Here is a 22,875-nt window from a genome sequence, read left to right as displayed (position 1 = left end):
GAAAGAAAGAAAGAAAGAAAGAAAGAAAGAAAGAAAGAAAGAGAGAGAAAGAGAAAGGAAGGGAGGGGGAGGAAGCAAGGGAGGAAGCAAGGAAGGAAGGAAGTAGGAAGGAGGAGAAAAGCAGGGAGGGAAAGAAGGAAGGAGGGAGGGAAGGAATAAAGGGGAGAGGCAGAAACAAATACACTTCCATTGTCAAAGACTGATGAAACAATAATCTTAATAGTTGTGAGGAAGAAAGCAAAGCCATGGTCTTTCTGCTAAGAAAGCAAGACTAGGCTGATTGCTCACGATCTAAATCTTTCCTTTTTATTGTCTTCCTGTTGGTAATTACTATTAATTGAGCAAAAGAGAGGGAAACAGTGCTGTTCCGATTGTCTAAGGGAGCTGTACAGATTTTACTGAAAAATATTTTTCCAAAGCTGAGGATGTAGCTCAGTTAGTAGAGCACTTGCCAAGCATGCACCAAAACTTAGTTTGATCCCCAGCCTTGTATAAATCAGGCACGGTGTTGCACACCTATAATCCCAACTAAGAAGGTGAAAGCAGAAGCGATCAGGAATTTAAGGTCATGCCTAGTTTCATGGCAAGTTAGAGGCCATCCTAGGATACATAAAACCCTGCCTCAAAAAAAGAAATTTTACAAACACTAATATACTATAGTTCTGTGAGAACTGGAAACGGCAAATTTGCATGTTTAAAACAATAGCCTTCACTGGTCGTGATGCTTTGATCCCAGCATTTGGGAGGCAGAAGCAGACAGATCTCTGAGTTTGAAGCCAGTCTGATCTACACAGTGAGTCCCCGGATAGCAGGGTTATGTATAGAAAACCTGTCTTTAAAAAAAAGCTACTTTGTTACACAGTGTTTGGTTGATGTCCCTGGGAATACTGCTCCTTTCTAAGGTGTGTGTGGGGGTAGATCTTGGGGAGAAAGATGTAGGGGGAACTGGGACAGAGGAGGGAGGGGAAACTGCAGTGGGATGTAATATATGATAGAACTAAAACAGAAAAGAAAATGTAGTCTTTGTCTATTGGCTATTATGGCCCCTGTTTATTGTCCTGCAGTCCCTCTATTACCTCTGCGAAGGTACGTTCTACATCTTCAATCAACTGGTTACGGTTATAGTTGTAGCCATCTGCTCCCTCTGCTTCATAGTCCCCTCTCCAATAATCCCCATAGTCGTTATAATCTGTTTTTTAAGGGATAAAAAGAGAAAATATATAGTTTACACAGATTAATCTTGACGGGAGAATTTTTAAAAAATGATCTTAAGGATTTCTGTTGCCCTTCTACATGTCATCTCAAAAGAACCCAAATGAAAGGCAATACTTGCTAATTCTGTTAAGCAACTGTCCTTCATCTTCATCAGGAGTTTAAATAAATTTCTGGTTTAATAAGCACAGAAGCCATGGTATAGTGTAGCCAGTTTAAAGCCCATTGTACTAAATGACAACCCATGCTTTTTAAATATATTCTTAATTCCTTTAAATTTTCACACAATGCATTTTATCATATCCACACCCCTCCTCCTTTCCCTGATCCTCCCAGATCAGAAGGTTGGGAAGGAATACATTGTAAAAGCCCGAGATAGGGAGGGCCGTGATTGCTGAACATTCTGCACACTCATGATCCTACAACACTGTAGCTGTCTGCATGAGACCTGTACAGCCTGTTTTTAGAAATAAAAATTTCCGTACATTCTTCAGGTCATAAAACATGATGTTACGTCACCTATGCAGCATAAGGCTTATCACAGGGAAACAAATGAACATCTTACATAGGTACCCTTTTTTTGCCTTAAGACAAGAGCAATGATAATGTACACATTTGGGGGGAAATCCTGAGTACAGTAGGCTATTTTTCACTGTAGTCCTCATATTGAGTGTGTGATAGTTAAGTCTAAAATTCCCCTTTTTCCCAAAATGGCAGTGTTGGTGACATTGCCCTAAACTGAAGGACTTCATTCAGCCAGGTAAACAGAAGGATTGTTACCGAGTAAACAAGCCTAAAGGCAGTTCCTGTTCACCAGAAAAGCAGATTTCCTAAAGTGACTTCCTGTTTGCTAGGAACCACCTTTAATCCTTCAGGAGCCCCCCTGACCCCTTAGTCTTACCCCAAAGGTCAACTACCTTGGACAAGTGTACCTAGTTAACCGCCAATCTGGACAGCCTTGCTGACAAGATTTCACCTTGCTGACTTGTGTATAAGGTCTGCTTGCATTTCTGTCATTTTGCTCTTCTATCGGTCCCACTTCCAGAGATGGCCTTGGCAGTTTGATTCCCAATAAACTTTTCCTTCTACCCATTGAGTGGTTTAGTTTAGTAGTTTCTTAGTTTGGTAGCTACTTAGAATATTTTGGTTTGTATTTTCCTGTTTCCTCCTATCACCCCTGGTAATGGCAGTTTTGTTCTTTTTCTGTATAGGTAGCTGATCCTTTTACTTAAAGGTTCTCTATTTAAGTTAGAGCATGTGCTGTAGTTATTCTTTGTGTTGCATTTATCTCACTTAGCATACTACCATCTAGGTTCATCCACATTATGGCAAATGGCAATTTTTTAAAGCTAAATGATATTCTATTATATAGTGTATATCATTTATCATATGCATATATATACAGATTCTGTGGTTTCTTTATCCATCTGTCTGTTAATGGACACATCATGTGTTTCCCTGTTGTGACTATCTTTTACAATGCTGTGATGAATGCAGATATCTCAGTACATGCCCAGAAGAGGAATTAGCAGATCATATAGTAGTTCTATCTAAAATGTCTGTAGAACCTGCCAGACCATTTTCCATAATGGCTACACCTATCTACATTTGTATCAACAGCCTATGCTTAGAGCAGTAAAATCACTTGTCCAAAGTCACACAGCTGGCAAGGGGCAGAAATGTACTCCTAATTTCCAAACCCTTGGAGCATACTCTGCATTATTATTTTTAAAAGGTGCAATTGGTCCCTAAGTTTTGAATCCTGCTTTTCTTCAGGGCCTATTTCAGATGCCACCAACTTCATCTCAAACACTATTGCAGTGGTCCTGTGTTTGTTTGCAAATGTTATCTATACAAAGCCAATCTCTGTGTTTTGGTTAGTATCTAACCATCAAAAACCACAAGCTTGTGTTGAAGCAGTAGCTAATAAGATTTGTGAATGTTTTTAATGAATTTTGTTTTTATATCTATGTTGTTAATATATGACCAAAGGGATGAGAAAAATAAATATTTGGATGGAAAGATACATGGATATTATTAAAATGGATGATAAGCTATGGTCTAAAACTTACTTAAGGCTTGAGGAAATATGAGTTTAAATGACAAGAAATTAGAAATAACAAATGAAAAAAACCACGTTTTTCCTTATTTCCCAGGGCACAGTGAACCACTAAGGCATGAAGTTATTCATAATGCTCATTGTTCCAAGAGAACTTAAAAGTCATGAAAGTCTCTTCCCATCTTAACATTCTTATGACCTAGAATATCAAAAAGTATAATTTTCACCTGAACTAATTGATAGTGTCTTCTTTCTGAGCTATCTCCCTGAGGCAGACACACAAATGAACTTGGAGAATAAACTGTGACAAAATGAGGGTTTTGGTAAGTGGATATTGTCTTTTTCTCTTATCTGATCTGAAAAATAGGATCACCATTCAGTGCCAACATTCTCATGGGCACCCTTTGGGGCCTTAGACTTCCATGAATAATTAGTAATTCATAAGTCCTAGATAATTCATCCCATAGTTGAATCTCATCCATAAAGCTCTTTGAACAATAGAGTTCCAGTGTACCATTTTTTTAAAATGTCCCAGTATCTTTTTGGGACAGTTAACCTGAACCTTTAAGCAAATGATGTTGATTGAGGGGCATCAAAATATTATAGGTACAAGCTTGATTATGAATGAGAAATAGTCCCATAACCACCCCCCATGGAGAGCATCAAGGCAGCGGACTTACTGTTTGCTCTTGCCATCTCGTTTTTCAGGACCACATACTCTTCATACAACGGCCTCAGCTGCTTGCCAACCTCAGCCCTCCAGCCCTCCCATGCCCAGAGCCTAGAGTTGTAGTCTGTGCTTGTCGCCATTATTTCATCCAATCCTGTTGTTCCAGAGGAAAATAAACACAAAGGTGAAACATTTGTATTTATCGTACAAATAATTTGCATTTACAATTACATAGACTTTAAAGAATTCAAAGGTTGGCAGGCATCCTTGCCATTTAACAAAATGTCATGGTCAGTCTCCTTGGACTTATTATTAGACCCAAATGCGTCTGCAAAGGGCAGGAGGGCACGGAAGTTATTTAGTTACTAGCTTAATTAAATTACTTGAATGTAATAAAATTTACAGTGTGTTGTTTTGTTTTTTTTTTTTAAGTTAAAGGATATCTATGAAAGACTGTAGATATGGCTCAGGGAATAAGAATGCTTGCTCACAAACACAAGGGCCTGAGTCTAAATTCCCACACGCCATGTAAAAGAGGAAAGTGGGCAGGGGTTAAAGGAAAGAAAGAGAAAGAAGAAATGTAAGTTATAGTCTCAAAAACAAACAAGTCTGGGCATGACCATGCATGCAACTGTAAACCCCCATGCTATGAGGACATACACATTAGGATTGTTGGGGCTCGTTGGCTGCCAGTTTAACTCCAAGTTCAGTGAGAGGCTTGCCTCAAGGGAATAAAGGCAGAGAGTGATGGAGGAGGGCACCTTTCTTTGACCTCCTACATAGGCATACGTGCCTGCACATGCACTTACTTACTCTCTCTCTCTCTCTCTTCCCCTACACACACACACATACAATGAAAAATAAACACAGAGCTTTAAAAAGGGTAATGTGTGAGCTGGAACCCTTTGGAACAGTAGCATTTTAAGGTTGTCCATCTGCAAAACATTGTGTTGTCAAAAGTCTGTCTCAGGCTGGGGAAATGGCTCAGTCCAGAAAGTGCTTGTACAAGCACGAGGGCCTGAGTTCAGGTCTCAGAACTCACACTAAATATCAGATGTGGTGGTATATATGCACTTCTAATTCCAGCCCAGAGGACACACACTTGCAAATCCCTTGGGCTTACTGGCCAACAATAATACCTACTTGGTGAGTTCCCATCCAGGGAGAGACACTGCCTCAAAGAAAACCTGTTAATGGTTTCTGAGGCATGAGGAATGGCAGTTGTCCTCTGACCTCTATATCCACGTGCACTTGCACAAACATGTATACCTGCCCATACATGAACATGTATGTAGATACACACAAACATGCACATATATCACACATTTAAAAGTCTATCTCATTTTTACAGTTTGGAAGAAAATATAAATTTCGTAACGACTACTGAAAACAATACCTCCTGAAAACCTACCTGGCTCAAGTAATAAGCATTCTTGTGGGTTCTTTGGGTTGCAAACTTTTCCAGTACTGTAAATGGTGCTCATGGTGTTCAGAATTGTGTTCAACTGCAAATTAAACATAATAAGTAGACGGAGGCATAAAAAATGTACTATAGCTGGGTGTGGTGGCGCATGCCTTTAATCCCAACACTCGGGAGACAGAGGCAGGTGGATTTCTGAGTTCGACGCCAGCCTGGTCTACAAAGTGTTTTCCAGGACAGCCAGGGTGATACAGAGAAACCCTGTCTCGAAAAACCAAAAAAAAAAAAAAAAAAAAAAAAAGAAGAAGAAAGAAAGAAAGAAAGAAAAATGTACTATGATGGGTAGTGGCATAAAGATATTCTTTTGTCATGGGATTTTAAAAATAATTTATTTAGTTTTAATTTCATGAGTATTGGCGTAGGTATGTCAGATCCTCTGGAACTGGAGTTACACACAGTTGTGAGCTGCCATGTGGCTGCTGGAGATTGAACCTGGGTCCTCCAGAAGAGTGGCCAGTGCTCTTAACCACTGAGCCATCTCTCCAACCCCATGGGATTTTTTCTTATTCTCATTTTCATTTTACCTAAAATAAATTATTTTCTCATATAATATATACTGATTATAGTTTCCTCTTCTACTTTTCCCAGTTCCTCCCCACCTCCCCTTCCCACTGGAATCATCCCCTTTTGTGTCTCTCATTAGAAAAAAAAAGCAGGCTTCTTAGAAATAACAACCAAGCAAGACAAAATAAGATATACTAATAGGAAGCAAAAGCTATCATTGAAGTTGGATATGGCAATCCAACAGGAGGGAAAGAGTCCCAGGACCAGGCACAAGAGTCAGAGACCCACTCATTCTCATAGTCAGGATGCCCATTAAAACTGTAAGCTAAAAGTTGTTGTATATACAAAGAGGCCTTGGTATAGAGCCATGTAGGCCTTCTGCGTGCTCCCTCTTTCTCTATGAGCTCATATGGTCATGGGATTTTTAAATGCCTCAAAATATACAATCCATATCTTCTTTGCCAAGCATGTTCCTATGTGTAATCGTCTCTGCTGTCAACTATCACAGAATCTTGAGAGTGTGTGATAAACACAGAGATTAATGAAAATAAACATGTCTGCCCAAACTCCCAGGATCATGTCTCATATAGGCACAGAGATTGCACTTTGGTTTCATCTAGAATTCACTAAGCCTCCACTATGTTCTACATCCTGATAACCTCGAAACAAACAAACCTCTAACCTTCAAAGACCCCAAAGTCATGGACTAATAAGGCAGCCACAAAATGGATCTCAACATAAAGGAGTGATGGGTACTGTTAAATGTCACCAATGAGTGATGTAGCAGTACTGCCTAAGGAGTGTGGGAGGGTGGAAGAAGGGGTACTCATAACCTGGAGATTTAGAAATGGCTTCAGAGAGAAAGGACTCTTAAGAGCTGGTCACATAAAGGGAAGGAGAAGGTGGACCCCAAGAATGGACAAAGGTGTGAAAGGGAAGCCATTTTTTAAATGTTTTTTTTAATTGGATATTTTATTTGTTACATTTCAAATGTTATCCCCTTTCCTGATTTCCCATCTGCAAACCCCCATCCCATCCCCCCTTACCCTGCTTCTGTGAGGAAGGGAAGCCATTTTTAACAAGATGTGAAATGACTACATCTCCAGCGACTGAAGGAATGGAGTCCATGAGAACGAAGAGATAAGTGAGATCCAGATCACAAGTGGCAATCTATGCCACCATAAAGAATTTAAACTTTACCCTGTGGGTCCAGGGGAGTGAAGATAACCTGGTACAGCCAAGCTATTCAAGGGCGTCAATAGGTGCAGCTCAGCAAAAGGTTCATTTCCACTCCGAGATAAAATACAGGGGTGGAAAGGGGAAATGTTGGGAAACCTTTTTTTTTTTTTTTTTTTTTTTTTTTGGAAAATTCAATAGATCCATGATATTTAAGCATGAAACCAATGAACTTACCCACGTGTTGATCTGTGAGAGTTATAGTTTGGAAACATAAGAAGAAAAGAGGAAGAAAGGAGAGAAAAGGAGGGAGGCACAAAGAGAGAAAGGAAGAAAAAAGGCTGATTCTTTCATACAAATCATTTCAATGCTAGATTTCTACTAACACCCGCATGTATTATTATTATTATTACTATTATTATTTATTATTTCACCCTGTTGCACACATATTGTTTAGAAAACATAAGATAAACTCCATGCATACAACTTCCCCAAGATCCCATAGGCTAATCCAATACATCTACCTTGGCACAGAATTCTTCACGGTCTCTTTATCTACCTATTTCAATCCCCCCTCCTTCCTCTCCATGCATCCCGAACACCATTCTGTTCTCAATCAATTCAAGTTTTCACCTGCGCTTAAGTGTTTTTCAATTGCAGCTACCCATTAGAATTAATTGGGGGCTATTTTAAAAGTAGCACGTCCAGGATTTCTCATGGAATCCTTTAAAAAAAATAGATGAAGAAGCATGGACAAGGCAAGATAAGGTAGATTAATAACTTAGTGCAATAATTAAATCCAAGGAATGTACAATAATAAAATATCAACTTGTAAAACAAATACCATATGGCTTTATCTCTGATCTTATCATGGGCTCTTATTTTTATAAATGCAGATTGAGACATACAGAGTTCCAGAGGCCAAGCAACTGAGAAAGAAAACTTTGATGTGAAAGAGCTGAGTGTTTTAGATAAAAATATTTCAATAGGCTATATCAGGGATGTGCTGTGTGTTTTTTATAAAGCCTTGTTGGAAGACAGCCACATCCCTTCATCTATGTATTATCTATGGCTGACTTCCTGCTCTGATGGCAGAGCTGCCTTTTTGTGACATAGACAATATGGCCTGAAAACCTTAAGATATTTATTTTATGTCTCTTTACAGCTTTCTTTCAAGTTTCCTGGCCCCTGGAGTGGGGGCATGGGATGAGAGATGGTATTTTAACAGGGTAAATATAAGAATTCTTGAAATCACCTCATCACAGGAAGTTTTTTTAAGTGCCATTTTGCTGCTGTGTTGGTACAATAACCTCGGGAACTTCATTAACAGTGAGGTTAATATGAACTAACCATGGCACTTAGCAATAAGAACAAACAAAAAAGAAAGTTGCTCTAGTCAGTGCTGACCATGGTGTAGCAGACATATACTATTCAGTTCTGTGCAGATCAGAACCCAAGTGTCTTCTTTCAACCTCAAAAAGACTCCAACTTGAATTATAGATTTTTTAGTCACCCTACTTAGGCCCAGAACTGGCATTACTAACTTTGCAAAGAAAGGAGTCATTCACATGGGATATGAATGTGTATTACTTCTCAAACCTTTCAACTCTTGAGATCAGGCCCAGAGTGTTTACAAACACACCTGTTTGTTCTTGTCTGCTGAGAGTGCTGAAGACCCACTTTGCTGAAGGGCCTGTAGTTGACGCTTGATGATCGGAGTCTGGATTTCTTGTAGTGAGAAACTTTGGGCAGTCTTAGACTGTTCTTCATAAAAGGCAGACCATTTGGCTGCAGCCTCACTCTGAAAAATAAGTAAATAAATTGAAGTTGGATAGAAGATATAGTCCAAAGAACATCTGGTGAAACATCTACTACTTCCTGCATGGCTTAGTCCTTTACTTTGCTGAGGGTCAAGGTTTAGGTTAAAAGTAATCAGGCCACTCTTGGGCCACTTTCTTTCTGGCCCAGTGCCTAGTTTTCCCAAGGGTCCTGTCCCAAGAACTGGAAGTAAATTCTCACAGATAATTCACACTGTGAGGCCTTGGAACTTATGGCCTCAGTGCTGTGACGTGGGTAAGTTGGCTAAAGATTCAGGGATGAATGGCCTAAAAGGAGAACTTTGCAGATCTCAGAGTCGACAGACACAATGGGAATACAGTCCCTTGTGACCATTGGAGCCATGAGAAATGAGAACCAGATCAAAGAAAGCTCCTAGGTGCCATGGTTTAGGGCAGGAAATTTGGCCGTAAATTGTGATCTCAAAGGAAGGCTTCCTGGAACCAGGCCACTTGGTAGAGTGATGATTTTCTGACAGCCAAAGAAGTCGACAAACAGGTGATGATGCTACAAACAGGTGATGATGCTGAGATACACCTGCCTCCCTGCAGCCCCATCTTGATAATAAGTAGAAGGAAAGACTTCTCCTGGCTTTTCTAGAACAGTCAATGCACAACGTCGCCTCCATGTCTCAAAGAGTAAAAGGAACCTTGTACATCATATTGTTTGGGGGCCATACAACAGAGGTGGTATGTGAGCTCCACTCCTGGAGTCAGACAGTTCTGGCTAGCTGTGTGACTTTGGACACATAATCTTCCCTAGCTGTGGTTCTGTTACAAGATTAAACAATCCTAACAACATGACTTGTGACTATAGAATTGTCGTAAGGATTAGGACATGTACCAAAGAGTGAAGTGCTCACCAGCAGGCCTGGCACATCCTAAGTACTCCATAAATGCCATTTTATTGCTTAGAGAGAAAAAAATGTTTGTTATTAAGTTGCTTAGAATTTTATCAAAGGAGTAGGATACATGTCTGGAATTCTTCTTTCTCAATGCAACACAAATATATAATAACATAGGTACCACAAATGAGTCAATACGTTTCCATACTAAGAAAGTAAAAAATCCAATAGGGGTCCAAATGTGTTCAAATGTTCATAGAGGAGATAAGACTAAAGTAATCTTGAAGTAGATAGGAGTTGGGGTGACTGTAGAATGCTTTGAAAAACAATTTGCCTCTTTTGAGCTTTAAACAACCCCATGTGGTGGAAAATCACCGTGTCACCATTTTTATGTATTAACCAAGAGGCTTAGCAAGGTAATGAACCTGATAGTCAACCCAGCACTCTATTCTAGAACCTATGGTAGATAGATGCTGTGATGGCTTACAGGATGCCTACCTGCTAATAGTCAAACCCCTGTGTGATATCTTCTTCAGTGAGACTAGACTTGTGACGTGCTTCTAACCAATCACATGGAACAAAAGTAGCAAGATGTGTAGATTTACATTATGTAAGACTCATTTTTATCTTGTTAGCAGACCCTCTCTTTTGTGGACTATAATGCAGCAAGATACCAAGTTAGAAACTACATACTTCATGGTTCTAATAATCGCCTTTAATTGTAGTACAAGCAATTTAAGCTTATCCCTGACTTGCTTACAAATAAATGAGACTCAGACTGGTTATTTTATTTGGCTTCACTAATTACCCCATGGATAGGGCTACATGGCAAGAAACTGATACTAGCCACTGACTAATATGCTGCAATAAACCAAGAACCTCAATTTGGCAGTATGCAAAGATCTCAATGTTAACCCTGGCCACACCTGACTTAGCAGTGAGATTGGACCCAATCCAAGCCTCAGATGAAAACACAGCTCTAGATAACGCATCCTGATGAGACCTAGAAACAGAAGAAGCATGCCTGGACCCCTGGCCCACAGAAACTGTGGAACAAATGTTTATAGGCTCTGTGTGTGTGTGTGTGTGTGTGTGTGTGTGTGTGTTGTGGTGAGTGTGTTATACATTATGAGATTTAAAATTACCTTGACTAGCAAGCTATTCTTTTGCATTTATTTTACAGTGTATTCCATATCTTCAAGGCTCCCACGCCTAAATGAAATAGCTTAGCTGTTACACAGAGATGCAAAACTAGTTCATATACATCCAGTTCATATATGCCTAGACCGTGGCTGATGGCTCCATGTGAATTACGGACTTGGCTAATGTATGAAGTAAAGCTTAGACAGAAGCTTAGATAGCTCCTCATCTTAAAGGAGCAAGCTCAGATGAAGTAAGTAGCTTTCCACACTCCCTTTGTGCAAAGGCAGACAAGTAGCAACTAAAACAGCCAATTTTTTTACAGCCATCCGTAGAGGTTTGGGGACAAGACACATATTTTTTAAAACAACCAGGAAGACATTCACTCTCTGACTTCCATCTATAACTGCAGAGAATACTGTATTGTCCACCCCATGAGACTTCCTGGCAAATCCAAGTACTACAAGTATAAACTAGTAAATTCTACTTTTAAATGTTCAAAAACAAAATTCTAACTATGTGTGTAGTATGTCTTATCGTCTTAAACGTCTTCATGAGAGCTTTGTCTTAGACCTTAGGTCTAGCGGCCCTACCCAAATTGTGGTTATTTTATTTAAACAATAATATTGATAAATACACATATTTTCTTTTGTGTAGACCTAGATCTTTCGATCTGTGTGTGTGTTTCTCTATCTCTGTCTCTGTCTATTTCTCTCTCTATCTGTCTTTCTGTCTCGGTCTCTGTCTCTCTGTCTCTCTCTCTGTGTTTGTGAAAACTAAAAAGGGGATCATGACAAAGGAAAAACCATTTTAAAAGAGGGCAAAAGAGGAAAGTGAAAAAGAGAAAGGGTATGACACAAAGGCAGAAAGCTGCCATGGGGGGAGGGGGGTAAGACAGACACTAGCAAGAAGGAGCAGGAGAACAGGTAAGAAAGTGGGCACTGATTATAAGCAAAGTGTACATGAAAACACTACAATGAATCTCCTTGCTTTGCATGTTATCATTTAACAATTTAAAAGATAGTGAAGAAAAAAAACCCACTATATTCTGTAGTGATGAAAAACAAATCTAGCTATCCATGTCATTAACATAATTATATAGAATTAGTGCTATATAAACTTCTTATTTCCTAGGCAACTCTTTATGACCTATATTTATTTCTTTTCAAAATTATAAATCAGGGCTTCTTCCTTTAATCAGGGCTGATAAATTATAGCCCTTGGGCCAAGCTTAGATATCACCTGCTCTTTCTTAAATTCAGTTTTATTGGTCAGCCACACATCCATTTATACCACACTGATTATGGCTGCTTCTGCCACACAACTGCAGGGCTCGGTAGTTCTGAAGAAACCATAAAACCTTCGAAGCCAAGAAGGCCCACAGCTCAACACTTAACTAGAAAGGTTGTTGATCCCTGCTTTTGATAGATAACTATCATACTTTTTAATGCCTGTGAAGTATTTATATGCTAAAATATGCAACTATTCTATTGAAAACACATTGGCCAACAAAGGAGTGCCAGTTCTCCTTCTGATAATTTGCTTGAGATATAAAGTGCTGGCACTTTATTTTCTCTTTTTCTAGAGATCATCATCCCCTGAATGAAGCTAAACCATCTGCAACCTCCTAGCCCTAAGCCTGTGGCAATTTTCTGAAAAATAAAACTGCAAGAACCTGAGCATCCATCTGGGACGTGACACTTGTACCACCTCCTCGGCAAAGCTCTACCCTCAAGCCCCATAGGCTGCTCTGGTTTCCAGATGCGACCCTCAAGGCTGCATGATGCTCAGAGGACAAAGCTGCCTTGATCACTTTTTCAACACATCCAGAGATTTTTAAATGAAAAAGAAATTTATTCTATTCAACGAAGTACGTAACACAAGTTATATGAATCCTGTCACTCCATCCTAGAACTCCAAAACCTTTCTATATTTTGCATGAGATTGTTGACATTTTAAGCTTTTCGACTCCTGAAAACATTTTTATTTTCCTGTCTCTTATCTTTTGGGAAAAAATACTCAGCCCTGAATTCTGGTATCCTTGTACCATGCTGATGCTCCCCTACTCATGCTCTCAGATAAGGGTATTTATTACACATGTCGTGAAGCCTGGTGTGGAACCATTAGAGGCAGGGGTCAACATTCTTTTCTTGGATGGAGGATCGCAGCTTATTTAGCATTATCAGGTCCTGAGTTCCCCTGGGGCAGAAATAGGAAAGGGTAATGGGTATGCCTAGATCCTCTAAAGGACCCAGCAGAAACGCTGAAGGGCCCCAGAGATCACCAAGAGAATACACACCAGCTTCCTACTCTCTCCAAACAACTTCTGATTTAAATAAAATAGTTGCAAGACAATCTTCAAAGTGCTTTTCAGGGACATGGACCGGAGTGAGGAGTGGTTGCCATAGTTATTGCTAAATACTGGGGTCCTCTTGCTCTCTCTAGGATTCAAATGATCCAGAGACATTCTATACTGCTGGAGAGCTACCAACCTTTTTATTTAAAAACCAACCATTGACTGTTTTGAAATTGTTGTTAGGAGGGCCCCAATTTTTCCCTAAAACATCTTTGTGTGTGGGAAATAAAAATAAAAAGGATTTTTAAGGGCCCAGGATATGACTTAGAAAGCAACGTGCTTGCCATGCAAGCATCAGGACCTGGCTGTAATCCCCAGAAACCACATTAAAAAGTCAGGCATACAGAGGCAGATGCTTGCAGCCAACCATTGGACTGAGCACAGGGTCCCAGATGGGGGAGTTGGAGAGAGGACTGAAGGAGCTGAGGTGGTTTGCAGCCCCATAGTGGGAGCAACAGTGTCAACAGGCTAGACACCCCCCCCCCAGAGCTCCTGGGGACTGGACCACCAACCAAAGAGTACATATGGAGAGACCAATGGCTCCGGCCACATATGTGGCAGAGAATGGCCTTGTTGACATCAATGGGAGGAGAGGCCCTTGGGCCTGAGGGTGTTCGATGCTCCAGAGTAGGGGAATGCCAGGGCAGGAAGACAGGAGTGGATGGATGGGTGGGGGAGTACCCTCTTAGAAGCAGGAGTAGGGGGAATGGGATAGGAGGGCTCCGAAGGGGAGCCCTGCAAAGAGGATAACATTTGAAATGTAAATAAAGAAAATATCCAATAAAAGGTGGTGGTGGGGGGAGTCAGGTATAGTGAGACTCATCTGTAATTTCAGAAGAGGGGAGATGAAGCCAGGAAGCTCCTTGGGCTTTTTAGTCAAGTAGTCTAATCAAATAGTGAGCTCTAGGTTCAGAAGAAGATCCTGTCTCAAAAATAACGTGGCTAGACCCTGGGCAATGGTACCCAGGGTTAACCTCTCGGCACACAAACACACACACTCACACAAGCATATGCACACTCATAACTATACTTGTGCCCTTGAGGAAGATTTACAAAGAATCTTATTTCAAAAATCAAAAACCACCATAAACTACGAAGAATGGGTAATGCCTTAAAAAAGAAGTAGGGCCATTTTCCTGAGAAGTTTCTTACACTTGAGCTGCTGGAAACTCAGTCTACATTTCTTGTGAAGATTTGTTGTGCAGTCTATTACATGAGTTTGTAAGGAATTTTCACTGAATTTCTGAGCTACTTGCAAACCTCCCCCCCCCCCCCCCAGACACCGAGACAGGGTTTCTCTGTGTACCTCCGGCTGTCCTGGAACTCTGTAGACCAGGCTGGCCTAGAACTCAGAAATCCACCTGCCTCTGCCTCCCAAGTGCTGGGATTAAAGGCGTACGCCACCACGCCCGGCTTTTTTTTTTTTAACCAAAGCTTTTACATATCAACTGTTGAACTAACCTATCAGTATAGAGGCATAAATGGAAATAGAAAAATTGCCTTTTCTGGGAAGCATTTCCAATTGTACAGATAGTGATCACCTTTTCAGCTAGAGAAGTTAAGTGATAGTGAGCTGAATATAGCTAACACGTGTGTGTCATCAATTATTGTCCTGGTTAGACTTTTGTCAACTTGATAGAAGCTAGGGCCATCTAGGATGAAGGAAGATCAACTGAGTAAATGCCTCCATCAGACTGGCCTATAGTCAAGTCCGTGGGTGCTGTTGTCCTGTCTCGGGGTAGGTGGTCTTGAGGTGTCTAAGAAAGCAACCTTAGCAAGTCACCGGGAGCAAGCCAGTAAACAACATACCTTGTGACTTCTGCTTCAGTTCCTGCTTCCAGCTTCCTCCCTTGAGTTTCCTCTGCCCTGACTTCCCCTCAGTGATGGACTGTTACCCAAACAAGTCAGATGAAATAAACCCTTTCCTCCCCATGTTGATTTTGGTCAGTTTTTATCATAGCCAGAGAATCAAGATACTCAGAGACCCAGCATCCCAGCTTGGTTATTCTCCAATGCCTCCCATTGGAATTATAGCTGAACTTTTTTTTTTTTTTTACCAGTTTTCATCCAAATCCACTAGGGAATAAAGTGATTCTAGATTTTATTTCTTGGCCAGAAATAATATAATCTCAAAAGTCTCATAAGAAGACAAGAGTTTAGCTGGAGTTAGCCACAAACACCACCATAGCAGAGAAAAGTAGAGAGCTTTAAAAAGCTGTTTTGAGCCAAGTTTTTTTTTTTTCTTATCCCTGTTTCCTGGTTTCTGCCTCCCTTTGGGTAAGCACCTTTTAGGACATCATATGGAAAAGGGTTGTGGCTTTCTTTTATTTTCAGGCATGTTCTCACAACTTTAAGTAACACCATACTATGCTAGATCTGTAGGCTGGTAACCCCAACATCCTGACTCCTGAATGTTACCTCAGAAATGTCACCATGATAGGACATGAACACAGAAATGTCATACAGTCTAATTTCCTGTCCTGTATCAATTATCTATTACAATAATAATACTATCTAAGAAACAACGAAAAGCGTCAATAGCATGAGTGTTTATTGTTTATGTGCCTAAAATAGCTTGGAGTTGGCAGACACCTCTGTTGATCTTGGCTGCATTTGCATGCAACTCTGAAAGTTGGCTTCTGCTTGGGCAACTACTCCAAGTCTCTCTCGCACTCACTCGCTTACAATTGGCTAACCTGAGCAGGTTGTCTTGGCAAATCCCTAAGTGGGAAGGATGAACCTCATTGTTCAAGCCCACTAAGTCAGTTGTCAGCAGCCTTGCTTCACAGAAATCAGGACAAATGATCAAGGACACACTCCCAGAACCTGCACTGGGATGGCACTGCACGGTGACATGACCTTAGATATCATCCTAGGAAAGGATGAAGTCTACAGTCCATCAATGCAATTGACCATACTTCCTTAGCCCACAGTAGAGCGGCAAGCCACATGTTTGTTTAAATGCTTTGAAAGCCTACTTGGAGTTGTCAATGTCTCACATTTTTTAGATTAAAGTTTTACAGGTCTTATCAGCTTCACCACCTGCAGTGCAAAGAGTGCTTCCCTCTATTTACTCTGAATTTATCTCTGCTGTGCTTTTGGCTGTATTGCCTTTCAGGTGGAAAAAGACTGAGCCAACCCAACTGTCAACATCCTCTCCTTTCTTGTTCCAGGTCACACTTTTCCCAGCCCTCTCTGACCCCCTTAACTCATTCTGATTATTCGTTGGGGGGTGGGGGTGGGGAGCAAGAATCCATTTCTTGTTATTTTCTCTTCTTTTCTTCTTTACATCTTTACTCCGGCATTATGTTTTTTAAGGCTTAGAATAATGTTCTCATTTTATCGCCCAGAACTGTCTCTGAACAACGGCAATCACTGTCATCAGAAAAATGTATTTAGTTAATCTCTTCAGGAGACAATCCAAACTGACGTCTAGGCTCTCTTCTGATCAGAAACTATTTCTTATGCCTCAGTTGCTCCCTAGAAGAACTAACTTATACACAATTTGTATTTTCCAGCCTAATTTCAATTTATGTCTTTCCATAATATATGACAACTTTTGGTGGTAAATGTTTTTGTTACAGTTAGGATTAGTCTTATCAAATACTTGCCAATGTGCTAGTGATCTATAAACTTTCTTTGGGCATCTTGTAAATATTTATTTCATGGGAGAACTTTTTTCAAAACTTGTATACTCTCCCTAAAGCAATAAATGCATCATGAAACTAAGATCAGAAAAACCTAACGACCTCAAATGCATCAGTGGTAATTGCAAGTCTTTCACTTGTTTTCAGTTACGGGCCAGTTACTGCTGAGCACATATTAAACTCTGGGAATTCCAGAACTATTTCTTTTATCTATTCAAGAAGTTCATTTTCCATTAACTCCCGAAAAGATAAACTGGATCCTCAGATAATCTTATTCAAGCAAACTCACAGTCTAATTCTGCAACTCAGTGCATATCTAAGAACAAGTGTTGATCCACAATAAAACTGAGTAAGGTCACTATAATGCAAATTTATGGGGACACATTCTCCCCTTTGCCCAGTAAAGGCTTACTGTGAAAATATACAGACAAAGGTTGATATTTCTTAATTCTTGACCCTGAATTCTCCACTGACAAGGCCAAGAGGCAGGCAAAGGAAGGAACACGATGGCTTTTTCCCAGAAACTTACTTCCCAGCAGCTGTTCTGTGAATATCAGAAGAGCCTGAGAGCTTCCTTCAAACCTGACCTTTACAGGGGAAATCTGTATTCAAAAGCACCTGGGCTCAGCAGGGAGCTCAATGCTGAGCACTTAGCTGGCACTCTCAAGGTTCTGGGCTACATCCCTGTACCACACACCAAAAAGTCTAAAAACAAAAACCCCATACTGGAGACACCAGTGAGACAGTTGGATTTTCAAAATGTAAACCCACTGAATAATAATCTTGATGAAGGTCAAACTAATGCCAGGTACAGTATCCAATTACACACACACACAGAGTATATTTTCTAAATCCAGCATTTCCATATAGTACATACTCTACTATTAATACCGTGATCATAATTTTATTCAGTTTACATCTGAGTTAAATGGGTCTGAAGGATGGGAACAAATACAGAGACCCACAGCCAGACAGTGTGCAGAATGAGAGACCTTGGAACACTCAGCCCTAGTTGAGCTGTCTCCATCAAACCCCTCCCCACCAGGGCCCAGGGAACCCTGTGGGAGAGGATGCAGAAAGAGTAAGAGCCAGAGAGGGTGGAGGACACCTAGGAAACAAGGCCCAATGAATGAACACAAGCAAAGCTCACACGAACTCACAGAGACTGAGGCAGCAAGCACAGGGCCTGCACAGGTCTGCACCAGACGGGGTCCTAGAGATGAAAGAAGTGGACGCATGCCCCCATCCCTAACCATCCATCTCCAATTGATAACCACTTGCAGATGAAAATTTACTTTCCTCCAAAGGAGACACACTGGGGAAATAAACTACTCTTAAGGGTAGGCGGCACATTCAGCAGTAGATGACCAAGAAGGAAAAAAACAAAAACAAAAACAAAAACCTCTATAGCATCTTTGCAGGGATAACTTTTGTGTTTTGTTTTGCTTGTTTGTTTGCATTTTAATTTCATCTTCTTTTTTATTTTATATACATCCTCCTCCCTCCTAAAGGTCCTTTGCGTATATATTACAGCTTCCAGGTTAGTGTTTTTATGAGATTGCTGAGTGTATGAATGACTGTCTCTGCGGCTGTATCTGGGGTTTTGTCCTTTTTCTTGGGCTCTTTCTTTTGTTTGTTTTGTCCTAATCTGATACGTTAGTTTTTGTTCTATCTTATTACATTTCATTTTATTATTATCTTTCAGAAGTCTGTTTGTTTTCTAACGAGAGACAGAAAGGGGGTGGATCCGGATGAGAGGAGGAATGGAGAGGAACTGGGAGAAGTGGAGGGCAAACTGCAATCAGGATATAGTATGTGAGACAATAAAAAAATCGATGTCAATAAGGCACTTAATCAAGACCTTCAGCTTCTAACATTCAAAGGAGGGTCTGAACCCAGGTTGTTTGTCCCAACTTTGTACTCACTATGTGATGGTCACATTCCGTGTCAATTCGTTGCCCTTATAGCACAGCATATTTCAGTAACCTCCTCTAATGCCTGGCCACTGCCTAGCATATAAGAGAATTGCAACACATAAAACTAGGAGAGAATGGGAAGAGGGACCATCTTCCTCCCCCACAAGTGCCTCCCTCTTTAGGCACGCTCACACCAGTTCACCTAAGCGCTTTAGTGCACCATTGACCACTCTGGTGAAGGGGGCTATGGAGGCCCTTGTCATTTTTCTTTCACTTAAATGTTCTTTTTTTTTTTTTTCACTTTAAAGGCTGCACACTTTTTTCCGGTTTAAAACAGCTGATCATTCATACTCTCCCATTTCTAGTTTTGCTCTAATCAACCTGTATAATTAAAAATGATAACATTCGGACTGGTGAGATGGCTCAGCGGTTAAGAGCACCGACTGCTCTTCCAAAGGTCCTGAGTTCAAATCCCAGCAACCACATGGTGGCTCACAACCATCCGTAACGAAATCTGATGCTCTCTTCTGGAGTGTCTGAAGACAGCTACAATGTACTTACATATAATAAATAAATAAATAAATAAATAAATAAATCTGTTTAAAAAAATGGTAACATTCTCTCTCTCTCTCTCTTTTTTTTTGCACTAAGCCAAACCCCAACATCATAATAATCTCAGAGATGGTTTCAGCAAACAGCATTACATCTCACTCTATAATAGGACTTCTGTATATGTAGGTCCTTTAAAGAGCTATTATGTACCTTTTCAAAAACCCTAACTCCTTTCAACACTAATAAAGATGATATCTTCATTTTCTCCTAACCCTACAAGCATCACACATTCTTCTGGTATCTTTGTATACTCGATGAAGTATATGTGAGTGTTATTTTTCAACTAAGACTGGGGTAGAAAGGTGGCTCGATGGTTAAGGATATGTACTTCCCTTGCAGAGGTTGCAAGTTGCCAGCATCTAGGTCTGGTGGCACACAATAGCCTGCTGCACCACTCCTGGGGGTTCCAATATCTCTGACCTTCATGGGCATCTATACTTATATTCGGGAGCACACACACATACACATAGTTTTAAAATTAAAATACATCTTAAAACAAAAAGTAACTAAGACCCAGACTGTCCATTTAATGAATTCAAGTTTACCCAGCTAAAAAGTGGTACAGCCAGGATCTGGATGTCAGCTCCAGGCTAGGCTTTCAAGTATAATATTAGTCTCACCTTGAACCATTCAGCTCAGAAAATCTACAGTACACGTTGGTGATCTCCAACAGAAATAAAATAAAAACTGAGGGGAAAAAAAGTTACACTAAAAACAACACCGGTAAGACCAAACTATTAGAGCAGTTAAAAGCAACTCATTTGGCAACTACATTGTCAAAGTCTCTGTGGTTTCTTAAATTTTAGAAAACTGGGAGGGGGCATAGAATTTCAAAGGAAACAGGCATCCTCAGACCCACTCTGTTCTATGAATGGCAATAATTTAAACACACAGCCCCCTGATCATTTAAAAGACAGGAAGTTTTGAAGCTACCGTTTTGAAGGAAAGCATTGCTGGAAGAAGAAAAAAAAGAGTCTTTTCTTAAATAGTTGCTCAATTTTCCACCACTTAACTATACTTAAAAGGCACTTCAGGATCAGTGAGAAAAAAAAAAGTTCTAAGTCCTTGCACTTGTCAAACAAAATATGCTGCTTTCCCAGAGTAGGCTGAGATTTTTTGGGACTAGTTTAATTATAGCTTTTCTTCTGTGACCTTTGGAAATTCCTCAGAGCTCTGTGTCAATGAAAGAAGGAATTCCCAGGTCCAGTTTCACCTAAGCCATGGTTACCTTAATTACTAAGCTGCTGCCTTCAGTAAACCCCAGTTGCATTTTTCAGTTAATATGTCATTTGTAGTTCTCGGATAGACCTGTTGGCATTATAAGCTAAAGAAAATTATTGGCTCAATAACGACTTAGAACATTTCCATGAATGCTTTACATACCAAATATAATGAGAATAGTGATGGCAACTTTATTAAACATTTTCACTCATCTTTGGAATCTGGGCAAATAATTCATTCATAACAATTTTCCAGATGAACTCTAAGGTCAATTGAATTTAGCCATCTGGGAGACTAGGATCAGAGCTACAGAGGCAGTCACTCATCCTCACACTTGAGAGATCTCTATGATTTCCTTATCCAGTTTTATAGGCAGTAATTCTGATCTTTAAGAAGCAATCAATAACCCCCTGGGTAGCCTCAAGAACTTACCATCTTTTGGGCATTTTCTTCAGTAATGTTAGTATTATAATTCCAAGAAGCAAGTGAACTTTGATAAGACAGGTCTTCAGCTTCCTGATTAAAGTTGTTTAAAAATGTCTTGGCATTTTCCTCGGTGAGGGACTGAGCAGTAGTAACAGCAACAAGGCTGAGAAGGAGCCAGGAGGAGCTGGACATCTTTCCCCGTGCGCCAAGATCCCATCCACTGAGCAACTTTCCCTAGAGTAAAATCTCTTCATGAGTTTTTCTCTCTCATCAGCCTTTGAACTTGGGTTGGGCACTGAGAAGAGAAGAAAAAAAAAGCAGAAGAAGAAACAGAAGAGAACAGTAAACAAGCTGCTGGACCAATATGAAGTTAATCCTGGAGAGGACAGATATGTAAACAGATATTTTAGAATGATTTTTTTAAGTAAACTAAATAAAGACATGTTATTCATTAATCCTAGAAAACCTTAGCTTTGCTAACATTTTATGGCCAAATCAAAACCTGGACATTTAGTTAATATGTTCCTTAAAAGCTGTTAAAGATACACTGGAGGAGGAGGGTGTACTATGATTTTACTATAACAGAAAGGGCTAGACTTAGAAATCATGGGACACATATTGGAACTTATAGCCTTTTCTGACAATTCTATCAATAAGCTATCCATCCTCTCCCTCTCTCCTTTCTCTCTTTCTTGGTGTTTTTAGACAGTTCCTCTCTGTAGCCTTGGCTGTCCTGGAACTCCCTCTGTAGACTAGGCTAGCCTCAAACTCAAGAGATCTGCTTTCCTCTGCCTCCTGACTGCTGGGATTAAAGGTGTGCACCACAACCACCTGGCTGAATCTTTTTTTTCTTTTTAAGAATCCTATAAAAACGAAGGCAAAGGTACTTATTTGTAAAGGAAGCTGTTCACCAAAGAAGTGAGCTTTTGCAAGCATTCACTTAAAATTAATGGAGAGAATGGGGCAGGGCAGTGGTGGTCCATGCCTTTAATCCCAGCACTCAGGAGACAAAGGAAGGAAGATCTCTGAGTTTGAGGACAGCTTTGTCTACCAATCAAAGACAGCTAGAGCTATACAAAGAAACCCTGTCTCTAAAAATTAAAAATAAATTCATTTCTCTGCCCATTTAAAAAATTATAAGACTCTTCTCCACTCCATAGGGAGTTTGATGCTTCCTGTGTGGCTTTGGTAAAGTTTCAAGCAGTCATTTTCTATTTCTCAGGAGACATGCTAAACTCTAGTCCTACAGCTGACTTTATCAGGTGCCTCTTTCCCTTTCACTTACCTGCTTACAACTCAGCTGAGAACTCAAGGAAGTAATAATGACTCTGCATTATGAAATCCAAAGCGCATCCATGACAAGTCCTTGGCATCCATAGGCATGGGATCGTGGAAATATGAACTCCAAAGCAATTTTAATGGTTATCCTGGTGAAGTTCAGCAGCTGGCTCCGTGTCCTCATTCCCAGAGTGTAAGAGAGGAGCCACTTTAAATGGCAGGGCTCATGGGCCTGCTTGATTATGATTATGAAACCTTCACACAGAGCAAACCTTTCTCCATCCAGAAAAACAAGTCTTCCAGGTTCAGAAGAAATGCTAATAACCAAGCCTGAAAAATAATTCCACTACTTCGCTTTATTCTAAACCTGGGCAGACAATTGTAGAATAAGAAAAAGCAGTAATTGCTCAAAGTGCTTTGTGTTGTAACATTTTATTTAAGCATCACAATATACCTGTGGGCAAATATTTACATCACCATTTTACAGAGTGTGAAACT

General features: G+C 40.2%; 1 protein-coding gene across 2 annotated transcripts in view; it reads right to left on the bottom strand.

The window, feature by feature from the left end:
* The window catches only part of Ace2 (angiotensin I converting enzyme (peptidyl-dipeptidase A) 2), a 49,077-nt gene extending 26,466 nt beyond the window's left edge, over nt 1-22,611 (bottom strand). Inside the window, exons 1-6 of one of the 2 annotated variants that reach the window (NM_001130513.1) lie at nt 22,385-22,611; nt 21,106-21,394; nt 8,744-8,902; nt 5,353-5,446; nt 3,952-4,095; nt 1,077-1,189 (exon numbers count right to left, since the gene is read on the bottom strand). In NM_001130513.1, the coding sequence (NP_001123985.1) occupies nt 1,077-1,189; nt 3,952-4,095; nt 5,353-5,446; nt 8,744-8,902; nt 21,106-21,291 (696 nt within the window). In that variant the 5' untranslated portion in view covers nt 21,292-21,394; nt 22,385-22,611. Of the gene's footprint in view, nt 1-1,076; nt 1,190-3,951; nt 4,096-5,352; nt 5,447-8,743; nt 8,903-21,105; nt 21,474-22,384 lie in introns of those variants that run through there. The other variant, NM_027286.4, reaches the window with a different exon arrangement.
* Nucleotides 22,612-22,875: the final 264 nt, after the last annotated feature.

The sequence above is a fragment of the Mus musculus genome, chromosome X (assembly GCF_000001635.26).
Source record: "Mus musculus strain C57BL/6J chromosome X, GRCm38.p6 C57BL/6J".
Classification (NCBI taxonomy): Eukaryota; Metazoa; Chordata; class Mammalia; order Rodentia; family Muridae; genus Mus; species Mus musculus.
The sequence above is the reverse complement of the archived record's forward strand: the minus strand, read 5'-3'. Positions and strand labels throughout refer to the sequence as shown.